Source organism: Myxocyprinus asiaticus, chromosome 44 (genome assembly GCF_019703515.2).
Source record: "Myxocyprinus asiaticus isolate MX2 ecotype Aquarium Trade chromosome 44, UBuf_Myxa_2, whole genome shotgun sequence".
Classification (NCBI taxonomy): Eukaryota; Metazoa; Chordata; class Actinopteri; order Cypriniformes; family Catostomidae; genus Myxocyprinus; species Myxocyprinus asiaticus.
In genome coordinates, this window is record NC_059387.1 from 13192752 (window position 1) to 13207840 (window position 15089).

At 35.2% G+C, this 15089-nt stretch overlaps 1 protein-coding gene across 2 annotated transcripts in view; it reads right to left on the reverse strand.

Moving 5' to 3' along the window:
• The window catches only part of LOC127434736 (lanC-like protein 2), a 46738-nt gene that overhangs the window by 8663 nt on the left and 22986 nt on the right, over positions 1–15089 (reverse strand). For both annotated transcript variants that reach the window (XM_051687681.1, XM_051687682.1), the window contains 2 exons: positions 7167–7349; positions 4051–4227 (listed from right to left, as the gene is read on the reverse strand). In XM_051687681.1, the coding sequence (XP_051543641.1) occupies positions 4051–4227; positions 7167–7349 (360 nt within the window). The remainder of the gene's footprint in view (positions 1–4050; positions 4228–7166; positions 7350–15089) is intronic.

Sequence of the window (15089 nt, forward strand, 5' to 3'; positions counted from 1 at the left end):
CTTTGTATTGTGGAGTTTGGAAAATGTTAATAAAGCATTATTGTAAAAAAACAGGAAATAAATGTATTTTGACAAGAAATAAGTATATATAGAGTCAAATTTCAGCACTTTTAAAATCTGAGATTAATTGTGTTGGCAGTTTGAGTATTTTTGTAACTGTTGAACTCCTGGGATTTTCACGCACAACAGTCTCTAGAATTTACTCCGAATGGTGGCAGAAACAAAAAACATCCAGTGAACGGCAGTTCTGTGGATGGAAACACCTTGTTGATGAGAGAGGTCAACAGAGAATGGCCAGACTGGTTCATACAATATATATATTGTATATAAAGTCATGTCATGGCAATAACAACATCATAAAGAAAATGAAAATGTGACTATTTGCATTAAGTAAATTATAATTCTTATCTATTTTGATTTTGGGGTGAAATATGGCTGGGACATGTTCTTGACCGTTTTTGAGACATCCTCAGAAAAGATCATCACTGTGAAATAAAAACTGTATTCAAAAAGAAGATTGGCATCTTAATAGAAAACTAAAGCATTGTAAATTTCAATCATAACCAGTGAGGTAATCTGTGGTCTTGGCATGCTAATAATTAAGACCAGAATATAATAGGATAATGATTTATATTAGTGCTGAGAAAGACATTTTATATTGATCCCCTGAACTGTGAAACAACTTTATGTCCTGTTGTCTATGCAAATCCATAATCTCCACAGTTTCTCTTCATCACATCGCAAAATAAAAACATGAGCGATGGCAGTAAATCAATTGTTTTGACAGGCCAATTTCTGCTTCACCTTTTCATTACAGCCTCAGAAACCTTTTTACTCAAACAAAATTTTAGAGCGTTATTCACTATTTCACGAAGGTGATAGAGAGGCCACTTTAGTCATGGCAGACAAAATGAGAGATTGTGTCTAGCGGCGTTGGTTAATCTGGACTGGAAAATGACTACTGCTGTAAAAGGTCAGAGTGGTAACACGAGGACAGCGGAGCCAATAATGCTTTCATTACTTTCGCAAGCTGTCCGGGCCGATACAGACCATCAATCACACTGAAAAATCAGCTAGGACCGCACTATGGTGATCAGTGATCAGAAATAGATTTTGCATGCAAGTTAATAATGGCTAAAACGATTACTGACGGGACAGTTGACCCAGGAGTACTAGTTCAGAGTCAGTAATGTACTTCAGTTCTGTAAAAAGTCAAACATTATCCTGTATTTTTTCAATGCTTATAAATCAGAATTGATAAAAATGGTTAATAGAAAAAAAATTAAAATATATAAAAAATAAATACAAACAAATAGTACAAAAGTCTAAGACCACAAGTGAATATGACTGTATTTCGCATCTTTTCTAATGTAATGCAAATCTTGTATTTTAAATGATATTAGCATAATAGTTTGAATTATATCATTCAAATTGATAATGATTTGAATGTAATTATTAGCATAACAAAGTTGAATTGTAAAATTAACATGCACAACCATATTGTCTATGTTATCCCAGCATGATTTGAGAAATTGTAAGAAAATCACCTTTTGTACAAAGGAGTTAACATGTCACAAATTTGCTTATTTGACTAGTGACCTAGAAATAGTGTAGAATCTAAAATATTTTGTTTTCATGTTGCGTCACAAAATTTATGTTTTATTTTTTCAAAAACCTAAAACTTTGTATATTTCCAGGTTTAAATTACTGTAGATTTTAAATTCTTCCTTTTTAATGTGTTCTCAGACTTTTGGCCCCTGCTGTATATACTGTATATATATATATATATATATATATATATATATATATATATATATATATATATATATATACAGTACAGGTGCATCTCAATAAATTAGAATGTTGTGGAAAAGTTCGTTTATTTCAGTAATTCAACTCAAATTGTGAAACTCGTGTATTAAATAAATTCAATGCACACAGACTGAAGTAGTTTAAGTCTTTGGTTCTTTTAATTGTGATGATTTTGGCTCACATTTAACAAAAACCCACCAATTCACTATCTCAAAAAATTAGAAATGGTGACATGCCAATCAGCTAATCAACTCAAAACACCTGCAAAGGTTTCCTGAACCTTCAAAATGGTCTCTCAGTTTGGTTCACTAGGCTGCACAATCATGGGGAAGACTGCTGATCTGACAGTTGTCCAGAAGACAATCATTGACACCCTTCACAAGGAGGGTAAGCCACAAACATTCATTGCCAAAGAAACTGGCTGTTCACAGAGTGCTGTATCCAAGCATGTAAACAGAAAGTTGAGTGGAAGGAAAAAGTGTGGAAGAAAAAGATGCACAACCAACCGAGAGAACCGCAGCCTTATGAGGATTGTCAAGCAAAATCAACTCAAGAATTTGGGTGAACTTCACAAGGAATGGACTGAGGCTGGTGTCAAGGCATCAACCACACACAGACATGTCAAGGAATTTGGCTACAGTTGTCGTATTCCTCTTGTTAAGCCACTCCTGAACCACAGACAACGTCAGAGGCGTCTTACCTGGGCTAAGGAGAAGAAGAACTGGACTGTTGCCCAGTGTTCCAAAGTCCTCTTTTCAGATGAGAGCAAGTTTTGTATTTCATTTAGAAACCAAGGTCCTAGAGTCTGGAGGAAGGGTGGAGAAGCTCATAGCCCAAGTTGCTTGAAGTCCAGTGTTAAGTTTCCACAGTCTGTGATGATTTGGGGTGCAATGTCATCTGCTGGTGTTGGGTCATTGTGCTTTTTGAAAACCAAAGTCACTGCACCCGTTTACCAAGAAATTTTGGAGCACTTCATGCTTCCTTCTGCTGACCAGCTTTTTAAAGATGCTGATTTCATTTTCCAGCAGGATTTGGCACCTGCCCACACTGCCAAAAGCACCAAAAGTTGGTTAAATGACCATGGTGTTGGTGTGCTTGACTGGCCAGCAAACTCACCAGACCTGAACCCCATAGAGAATCTATGGGGTATTGTCAAGAGGAAAATGAGAAACAAGAGACCAAAAAATTCAGATGAGCTGAAGGCCACTGTCAAAGAAACCTGGGCTTCCATACCACCTCAGCAGTGCCACAAACTGATCACCTCCATGCCACGCTGAATTGAGGCAGTAATTAAAGCAAAAGGAGCCCCTACCAAGTACTGAGTACATATACAGTAAATGAACATACTTTCCAGAAGGCCAACAATTCACTAAAAATGTTTTTTTTATTGGTCTTATGATGTATTCTAATTTTTTGAGATAGTGAATAGGTGGGTTTTTGTTAAATGTGAGCAAAATCATCACAATTAAAAGAACCAAAGACTTAAACTACTTCAGTCTGTGTGCACTGAATTTATTTAATACACAAGTTTCACAATTTGAGTTGAATTACTGAAATAAATGAACTTTTCCACGACATTCTAATTTATTGAGATGCACCTGTATATATAAATCAAACATTAATCTATTGGGAAAAAACAGCTATGAAGGACAAAACAAGATTAAAATGCAAGACAAGCCCTCAATCAGAGGGAATGTGTGCTGTAAAGGGGCATATGGACAAGTAGTCATGTGACTATCTATTGAAGTGCTGTTTCCATGACGTCAGGTTTAATAGTACGGCTCACTGGCTCTAAACAGCGGGTGGCGGCTGTAGTGAACAAAGATGGAGCATAGTGCAGAGTGATGTACGCTCCCTAAATGAGCTAAATGTGTACACATGTAAAAGCACCTTTTAGTAGGTGCCCAATGTAGAATTGTTTTTCTTTTTAAAGGAATAGTTCAAACAAAAATTAATAATTTGCTCCAAAAAACAATATTAATAGAGTGATTAACGACTTCAATTTCATTCTGTTCATCATACAAAGTGATTGAATGGCTTCAGAAAACTTGGAATATAGCGCACGAGTCATCTCAAATGATTTTACTGTGGTTTTATGATGGGATTTTTTATTTTTTTTATCCTTTTTGGAGTTTGATGACTATTCCTTTAAGAAGCTAGCTAATCAAAAAAGTGTGGAAAAGTATCGTCACAGGTTGAAAATATTTTATCAACAGTTACTACTGTAGGATTAATCACCTTGCAGGCACGATACAGATACTTCTTATCCTGTGTGATGTGGTATAGGGAAAGAAAGGCGTATCCGTTCCCAGCAGTGCCGTGGCAGATGCCGTACCCTTTCCTCAGTAAACCTCTCTGCCAGATCACCTCTCCACATTCAACAGCATCTTTCAAGTACTTATCATCCTTGAAGACCTGAAAACAAAAAACACACACAATACAAATGATTATAGTCTTACAATTACTAGTTTTACTTCCTGTTGGTGTTGCTGCAGACTCAGTGATTCAGAATCAATACAGAATGACAAACCTTAGTTTATAATTACAGTCAAATTAAATAATTATAGTGCCCTTGGATGTACACCACCACATTTTTCTATTATTAATATTTACCACATTTTACAATTTATTTTACAATTCAGGTCGATAAAACTTTGAAATAGCACAAATGGAAGTATAGGAATGTCATAATTATTATATATTACATTATATAATTATATAATAATAATTATTATTATTACTTATAATTATATAATAATAATTATTATTATATCATAATAATCATAATGTTTTAATAAATAAAAAACAAGCTGATTTCTAATTTTTGTCTACTTTTTAAATAATAAAAAAACATTCAAGGCATTATTCATATTTTAGTTTTCAGTAAAAAAAAAAAAAAAAAAATTACTTTTTTAAAATAAACATTTTAGGTTTATAAACATTTATACACATTTAGGCAAAAATTGTATCTGTACAAAACTAATGTTGAGATTGTTAGCATAAGCCGTCAGATCAAAATGTTTCAAGATCATGAAAACACAAATTCCGTCAAGTGTGTCCAAACTTTTGACTGGTAATGTATTTTCACTATTATAAACCTTTTGTGTGTGTCTGCACAGTGTATTATAAAATGATAAACTCAGCAGCCCTCGGTCTAACCATCATCGCATCACAACTAACCTTATAAATGGGAGAGGTCTCCAGAGGTACTGTATAATAATTTGGCCTACATACATTCATACAACTGAAATAACCTCACTTTGTTTCACATATTTAAGTGCATTATGTAGAGTTCCACTCAACACGCCGGTCCTGGCATCTGGTGTCATTTGTCAGAGCTGCAGTGCTAACCACGCTGGAAGAAAAATTCTGTTTCCAAATATAACGTATGCTCAATTTTCCCTTCCAGCCCAGAGGCTACCCACTCAGACAGAGATAAAGAGGGAGAGACAGAAATGGCCCATCTGTCATGCTACAGAGATGGGGGCAGAGAAAAATAAACCCATAAGAACTGTGCTGAAAGTTAATAACTCTTTTACACAATAAACTTCTTTATATTTCTTTTAAACTCTGAATTATGCCATAATAAACAAGTTACACTTACTTTTATTAAATATTGTATTTGTTTAGCCTTTTTAAACATCACTATGAACTGACTGATAAAAAAAAATAAAAACATAAAATGGGGCTTAATGCATTATGTGTCAAAGAAAGAATTGGATCTCAACATTTCCAAGATTCTCCACATAACCACTAGATGTCACTGCGGGATGCTTTATGTTGAAGGAGAGACAGAAAAAAAAAAAAAAAAGAGTAAATAACTAATGGAGAAACTCTGTGACCTAAAGAACGTCAGCACAGGAGACAGACAGCATGATATTGAGAAAAAGAGAAAAGTCAGATCCTTTGCTATTTAGTGCTTACTTTAAGACAAATAGTGATTTTGTTGGAGTGAGCAGTCACTGAATGTTTTTTTTAAATTATTTTATTTGCTTCTATCAATCATATATGATTAGCACACACAATCCAGCATTTCCATTTCCATGGCTACATTCAAACAATTCAAATTCAAAATCTATTAAATTACAGTTGTATGACATTTTTTTAAGAAAAAAAGGTACACATTTACAAAGTAGCTTTATGAAGGAATGTGCCTTAAAAACTAAAAGGAAGTGGCCCAAATACATTTTCCATTTCTAAAGAAATCTCCACTTTCACTTTCACATTATTCTTCTTTGGTTTTTTGGCGATTCACATTATTCATGCATATCACCACCTACTGGCCGGTGCTGGTCAAAGGTGGCGATTTATAGTAAAAAAAGATTTAAATATTGACCTGTTTCTCATCCACACCCATCATATCACTTCTGAAGGCATGGATTTCACCACTGGAGTCATATGATCTACTTTTATGCTGCCTTTATGAGCTTCAAAGTTTTGGTCACCATTCACTTGCATTATATGGACCTACAGAGCTGAGATATTCTTCTAAACATTATTTTGTGTTCTGCAGAAAAGAGAAAGTCATCCACATCTGAACAGCATGTGAGTAAATGATTAGAGAATTTTCATTTCTGGGTTAACTATCCCTTTAAGCTGATTCAACTGAACATAAATTTACACTAAATATAAACTGATAAAAACAGACACCACCCTTTTTATATAACTTAGCCAGAAATTAGTGATAAACAGCAACAATTAAGAATAAATTTTTAAGGTAAAGTACCTTTGGACTGCTCAGGGTCTCAAGTGACTCACTAAAATGAATTGGAGTTCCAAGGCTGGAACGAATTGAATCATTTATTGTATCATTTACATGAACTGTCTGAAAGAACTGATTCACTAAAATGATTTGAATTTTCCAGTGCTACATATGAGAAAGGATGGTTTAGGTAGGCAAGTTTGACTGACACGCCTCTCAGCTCCATTGCTGTGTGCGCAATATAATGTGACAAATGTTGCATGCTGTGATCGCTACTCATTGGAAAATGAAGCTCATTACTAGAAAAGCTACACTATTGTAAAATAGCTGATCTACTTAACGATGTTCAGTATGAATTGTAGTTAGTTACTCCCCAACACTGGACATGTATGGAACATTTACAAACATGAATGAGAACAGCATCTGAAATACAGAACATACATACAGAAATCTAACAATATATTCTATGCATATCCATGCAATATACATATACTGTATATATTTTCAAGATGCATTGTGTAAATGCAAAATGTGAAGATTTGTACATTTTTCCCTCTGTGTATGTGTCTAAGCAGTGGTATGTATGTGTGTAAAGTGATGATTTCTCCAGATTGTATGGGATGACTGTACAGCTTGTGTGTTTGTCACTCACTGTATGAGCCATGATGAGCATATGCACCACCCCAGGTGCTCCATGACACCAGTGCACCAGTCTGTCTGTCTCGTTGCTCAGGGATGATGGGTAATTGCCGGAGCGGAACTTCTTGTGCCGTACATAATCAACACTGGGCCGGACCAGCTCATTCAAAACATCCTGATTTACTTTAGCACTGGGCTGCAAAGTAAAGAAAGAGAGAACTTAAAGTTGTGTGGGAATTTTCATTTAAATACTTTCTCTTATCCCAATTTACTATGCAGAAACAACTATAAGTAAACCATTTAAAGGTTAATTCCCCAAAAAGTGTAAACAGTGTGTCTCTACGGCATTTTTAATATTGCTCTGTTTGTTTGAGCAACCCAGCCAACCCGACACATCAACATTGACTCAACCAATAGCTAGAGTGTGGGGCGGGACAACCTGTAAGTTCAACAAAAGACAGATAAACGGTATATTCAGAAAGCTGTTTGAAAACAATGTTTACAGTAACTTTGCAATTCTGTTTGGTGGCGCAAGTGGCGCAAAATTACACGCTTCACCTTTAAGTTTACATACAGTACAGAAACTCAACGCTCTAGTTATGAAATGCACAAATTTACTAAAAAGCCAGATATTTATTTGAGAACTTTCAGAATAGCATCATCAAACCTGCAGCAATAGATACATTTAAACGCAGCCCATTTCTGTTAAGACCAAGACACTTAAATATTTATAATACCTACCATGCAAATTCTCATTCATAGTGACCACTTACAACAGTTAAAGACCGGAGCGATGTGTCAAAGTGAATTTAAAGATGTTAGGCTTGATAAACCACTGAAAGCTCCCACAGAGCTACAAGAGCTACTGCTGTTAGGGCAAATTAAAGAGAGGACGGCATCTTAGCAGGCAGAGCACCTGTGATGTACCAGCTCGGCTTCAAAACCAGTGGACTCGTCGCATTTCATAAATGTGCTACTTCTACTGCCACCGCTGGTGTTACCAGTTTATGTTAACAGGAAACAATATGAAGGATTTCTGCTTGTTTTGTGCTTGTTAAATGGTACAATTTGAAAGTGTCTTTTATGGTAGCACAATTATGCGAATAAAAAAAAAAATAAAAAATAAAAAAATCAACATTATGATTAATAGCTGCTGTGATTTTCTATAATCATAAAAATGTCAATTATAGCATTCCACTTCGCTCCACTCCTGTTGCATCAGCATTTCTATTTATATGTTTTGCAGTGGTTGAGAACTGTAACCAATCACAGCCATATGCTAATCAACAAGACATAGTGTAAATGAGACATTTATTGTGCAATGTGGACAGCTTCGTTTTCGTTTTTCATTACTAGAATGAACTGAACTGCAAGGCACAGTAGCGTGAAACTGTATAAACTTGTATCAATGGCTTTGTTGCTTACAGATGCATACAAGAACTAGGGATGTGCGGAACAACTAATTTCACTGACGTTTAAATGTAAATTTTGGAGTCGACTAGTCTAAGAAGTAAGAAATCATCAGAAAACAGTCAAAAAAATTGTGTGGTCATGCCACCCATTTAAAATACTTAATCTATTCCAACAGCCAAATTCGACACTTGATTCTGCTGAAAAGGAGCATTTATCTGCGACATCCTTGCTTTGCATTCTGATCATTGTGCATTGAATACAGAACGTGACACGCATTCACTGAATCGTTAGCGAATACAGGCATATTTATTGAAAACAGTTGAATGAATAGTGCAGGACCAATAGAGCAACCCTAATAGCTTGTTCTAAACAGAATTCACCAAGTGAAAGTTACTTAACATATTGTTGAAAATAATTAACAGGTAAACCAAATCTACGAGAGAAAAAAATGTGCTGAAAAGCTGCATGTATTTCACAACATGCATTAGCCAATGATCTAATGTGACCGCTGTTTGGTAAAGAACCTTAATCAATAACAGTTACGATGTAAAAAAAAAAATATATATAAATAAAATAGGCCTGTGAGAAATGTACATTAAACCTAAAGTATTGTTCTGAACATGACGTGCACACAGAATAAAGGATAGTTTAACCAGTTAAGCAGTCTGCACACTGAAAATATTCTTCTTGATCAGCAGGGTGTTAGATCTTCTTGTATTTGGCTGACCATATATCGGGTGGCTCGCCAATGTATTTGAGTTCTTCTAATACATAAAGAAGAGTGAGCAAAAGTGCTTGTTGGGAAAAGAGTTTATTGATGTCAATTATGTAGCATAGCTCTTCTGAATCTTAACCCAAGGAACAGTCTATGTGACAGACCTTTGGTAACAGATGTGCTAACTAAACATATAGGAGATCTCACAGGACCTCCTGAGTGGAACACAGCAGGTGGCATCCTCAGGATGCTCCTTTAGAAGAACCCAGCAAATCGGGTCTCACAGAAACCTCCTGAGGGTAACCCCACCACTAGATAGGTTTGATGAATCTGGCCCATCTTAACAAACACAGCTGCAATGGATCTGTCACTGAGGCACAGTTGCAATGTAAAACAGTCTGACTTTAACAATTAAAAATAAATAATTTTAATAAAAAATTGGCATACCTAGCCTAAAATAGTGATTTTCTAGGCTACTTACTCAGAGCATGCATTTTTGAATAGCAAAATTAACACGTCAACATGGGCCGGTGAAAGATGGGACCTGACTCACCTGAGATGACTATCATGCACTTGTAAACGCTAAAGACTCAAATGTGAAAACATCTATAGCGACTTGCAATCCAACATTTCGGAAATCCACTTCCCGCACCACCACCAAAGTGATTTGCTACTTTGCTCATCTTAAGAGAGGACATTTTCCTGCACATGCTGCAAGTGAGAGATGGAAGAAGTTTAAAAAAATTATTATTTGTTATTTAAATCTATATATATATATATATATATATCTCATTAGTTTTTCATCATATTGGTCACATATGTTTTAGCTTTTGAAAAATGTTCAAATTCAGTGTTTTCCATCAATAATTGTCTTGCATATTCAATAAATCAATAAATTGCATATATTATGTTGCATATATACTGTATGTTTTTTACATGTTTATTGTTTACTTGCATAATTTGTACTATTTACAAGTATTTACAATGATATTTAGAACACGCCCTAAATCAGCACTGTCTCTTTAAGAATAAAGGCATCAGCCAGTGAGCAGATATAACGAGAGAGGAAGTGTATAGATTCTTTAGCGCATTCATGTGTGATTAGAATTAAATGTTTCTTTTTTGTTTTAATCAACAACTGAGTGTAAACAAAAGAAAATAAAAAGGTATTAAAAGAGACATTTTTCAATGACAAATGGGTTGCGTGGATCTCGTCTTTGGACACACTGAACAAGTCAAATCAAACTTTCTCTCTACACACAGTGAAAGGATCTCAATCACTGGTGAGTGAAATCTGAAAGTTTACCTGCCAGTGGCTAATCACAAGACATTTTTTGTCGCATAGCGCAAGATTTGGTCACATATGTGAATGATTTACCTGGATTATGCGAATGATTTACCTGGATTATAGAGGGTTGCCATATAGAGTAGAAGATTGTTCTTGGGATTTAAGAATCGATATTGAGATCATTAAAATTGTTATTATAATGGGATAGGAGTGTTCTAGTACTGTTGCTCGCTTGTGTATTATTTATTCAGAATTTGCATGACAATTTTGTTCTACATGCTGCTAAGAATGTCAATGTGAAGTCTTGGCTGATGTAGAAATGGCAATAAAATAATTTAGAAGCACAATGTTTTAGATGTGCAGACTACATAGAGAATATGTCATGCAGTTGCCCTGCACACAAAATAAGTATTTCAATGTAACTTCTATTAATCTAAATTAATAATTGTCATTACAATATCAAGGGGAAAATAATCAACTGTTTTTGTTATAATCTTGCAGCCCTAGTTCCTTTTATAAATCTCAGCTGGCTTGCAGATCTTACTGTTCCTGATATATTATACCTAAATTGCAAATGAAAATGGACTGAGTGCAACCCCACAGGCTGCCAGATGAGCGCATCATCAAAGCAACACACGCCTACACAAATATTTACAAAGACACTTTTGTTTGAGAGCAGCAGCACTTGTCCACTATAACAGCGGCCACTGGACCATGTCCTCTTGCGTCACCATGACGCACATTCCCGTTACCTTGACAACTGCATGCAAACCACACCCAGTCAGCTTGTAGCATGAATGTCTCTGCTGGCCTGTGCTGCCCATCAGCCAGCTTCCTCAAACTTACACAGCTTTGTTCCACTTGTATCAATGTGCAAGTATTAAACATAAGGGACGAAAAGGACATTATACGTAAATGTATATTGCCAGCTTGTTAGTATAACTTAAAGAAACCTTAAACTTCAATAAAAATATTACATAACAAGATGCAGAGGTAAAATTGATATATTTTGGGAGTCATGTCCATTTGTCTCAGAAAAAGAAATCCAGAACGTAGCACTTACATAAATTATGCAAATTGAGTGGCCTGTTCAGGAAACATAGCGACACATACTAAAATCAGCGACATGCACTATAATGGCCAAAGGCATCAGTCTTATGCATATTTATATACACCAACAATAAAAAAAAAATGCAAAGACGGAACTTAAGAATGTGTCTTGTGTGATCAACTCCTATCACTGTATTTTGTAAGACAAAACAAAGTAGATGTGATCCAAAGAGACTAAAATGTTCCTGCTTCCAAAGCATGGGGAGATTTCCGAACAGAGGCTTTGTGTGGCCAGAAACCAAGGAAGGGAGAATGAACAAAGAGGAAAAGCCAGTAAGAGATACTTTCTTCTTCACACAATTGCCCCTTCTGTGATACCAACATTGGATTAAAACACACAAGCAATATTGTCCTAATGCAGCAAAACAAACCCTGAGTGTGCAATTATTCATTTATCCTGTATAGTTATGTTTAATGCAAGAACTCAGCCAAAACGGCTGCACATTGCACCCTGGCAGCTCCGTGAAGCTCTATTACTGTACCTTAAATTACATCACAGGCCCCCAGGAATAGATTCTGAACAGCCAGCTCAGAAACAATCCAGAAAGCACAGTGCTATGTCTCTATTAGTGTTGCTGTTGGATCAGAGTAAATCAAATACCACTAGTGCATACACAGTGGCTGAAAAGGCATCCGCCTTTATTGCACAGGATAAAAGATGAGCCATTTTAATGCTTTTCACCTCTGCTTTTTAGGGTAAAGTGTTCAACATAAATATGCAGCTTACACACTGTAGGAGCAGACTTTATATGTGGTCTTAGAAGGCTCATGAAAACCCATTAGAGTGGCCGGCAATTGCATGGGGATTATCGGCCAATGCAAGGACTTATGCTGAGAGACAAAATATACTGTAAGTTACATAAAGTCATTGTCCAACTAGTCAAACATACTTCTTTGAATTTCAGCTACTCATCTTGAATTCCATTCTACAGAATAGAATAGAATAGAATAGAATAGACAGAGTTAAAGTGCTTCACCATAGAAAAGGGGTGTTGAGGCTAGGATAAACTGTACTTCGTTTTTCTACATACCGTTACATATCATGGATAGTCGAGTGCTCTAAACTTTCAACATCCTTTTTTTGACCGTGAGCTCGTATGGATACATTCAGCACATGCATACTTTGACTGCTTTGTGATACTCTTTAATACAGTCAATTCAAGGTGCATGTGTATACGTCACACGTAGGTGTCAAATGTCGGAGTTTCTAGAAAAACTGCACAAAGACAATCCGTGCATACTGTGCTGATGACGAAATTTGTGTCACGTGCACTGTGACTTTGGCCTTTACTAAGAATTCAGTTTTTTTTTTTTCTAACTAGTTTTTATTAATCCCTTTATCTTACACTGTAAAGGATATATAATTATAATTATAAATTATATGATTATTAAAATAAATTATATAATTATAACAAATAAATTATATAATTAGTAAAATATTATAATCATGCATTTATTAGATATTATACAATGCCAGCAAAATCAAATGTTGTGATAAAGTGGTAATAAAGAGTGACATATTTTAATATTAATTAATATTTAATATAATTCATATTAATAATTGGACTAAACAATTCTTTCACCAAGTAATGGTTCAGTAATAGTTAAATAATATATAACACTTGACAACAGCAACTTGGTGCCTTAATATAGAATGTATAGTCACAGGTGTGCATTCATTGCCATTTTACAATGGCTTTAAATATGGCTCATTTAATCAGAATTGATAATTGGAACTAACTGTTATAGAATTTAATATAAATAAAAATGAGGTGTTCTTAGGCACACTGTGAAGTGGAGTGGATTCATTCAGAATTTAAATGATGCACAGTCACATTGCCGTATATTGCTTAAAACTGGGCACTTCTAATCAAAAACTTCCAGTCACCTCCATAGTCTGTATTCAGTCTGAGTGATATAGGAAATATACTGTGTGTATATATATATATATATATATATATATATATATATATATATATATATATATATATATAAGCAATATCACACGAGCAAGAGTGCGTTATGGCCCTAAATCAGCACTGCTGTGATTTGGCCATAGGTAATCACAGCAGTGCTGATTTAGGGCCATATAGAATGACTGCAATTGCATTTGTGCATGGGACTACTTTATTACGCGATGGATCAAAATCTGCCGTTGCTTATACAGAGAGTCTGAAAGCACTGATTTGCAGAAATTAATCAGATTCCAAATTCGATTCAGACCAATTTGGGGGAAAAAATAAAAATAAATAAAAACCAACTCAGAACAGAGTGAAAATAGTCTAGAGGCACTTCTTTTGGAAATTGAAATCATCTAATAAAAGGTAATACCAGTAGGGATTACCAGAATATTACCAGCAAATTCATGATCACTAACAAAAATATAAAAAAAATATATTGTAAATATTGAATAAACTAAACTGACTACAAAGAATGAATAACATTTTGTCTGCTGTGTTGTTGATATTGACAACTGGAGCATTTATTTAAAAAAAAAAATATCATTTGGAATTACTACTGGCAGGTCTTTGAATCTATGCCTACAACTGCTGAAAGGTTTTACAACTTTGCTTGGGATCACCATTTCATTACGGATTACATCTCTAAACACTTGTGATTAAGACTTTGTTAAAAGAGTTCAACATTAAAACAATTTACTTCAGTATGGAGTAATATCTGTCTCACAGAAGGCAGAAGTGTGCTGACTCTGCACTTAAGTCAGCTCCGCAAATGTGTTAACTGATGTATTTTTGTGGCCCTCAAAACTGATCTAAATGTGGACCATAAGTCTGTCTGAGCCGTCGTCCATGGCAGTAAGTCAAGGCAGGTCCTCGCCATCACAAATTGTGTTTACAGCTCAACATTTTAAAGTTCAAGATAAATTATTCTTCACCTCTAAGGACCTCCAATCAATCTTGTAGTTGACTTCTGTTACGATTAGCTCATATGGAGGAAAGAGTGCAAGACTAGGCAGTTATTTTTAAAGAAATTAAGTAGGGAAGAAAAAATGATCACAACCCTGCAATTTATTCCACTGTTTTTCAATGCGTCACGCAGTTGGTTATGCTAGAGTAGTTGACTCAACATTGTGTCCATCGTATTAAATTGAAATTTTGTAGTATGCGATAGAAAACACTCCCTGATGGAAAAGTATGGTGGCTTGGAAAAATGGTTTTGCTCATTCTAATCTCCCATAGCTGCACAATCAGCAATGTTTTATGGAAGACAAATTTAATAGAGCAGTGTTCAGTGAAAAGAATAGTATCAGCATGTCTTTTTTGGTTATCAAGTACAGAAGGTTGCATGGTTTGAATCCTTGGAGCGCCACATTTTTAATCCATATGTTCTTCCAATAACACTTTCCATCCAGTAGCCTTTAGTAATATCCCTTTAACTAACAAAAGCCAGTC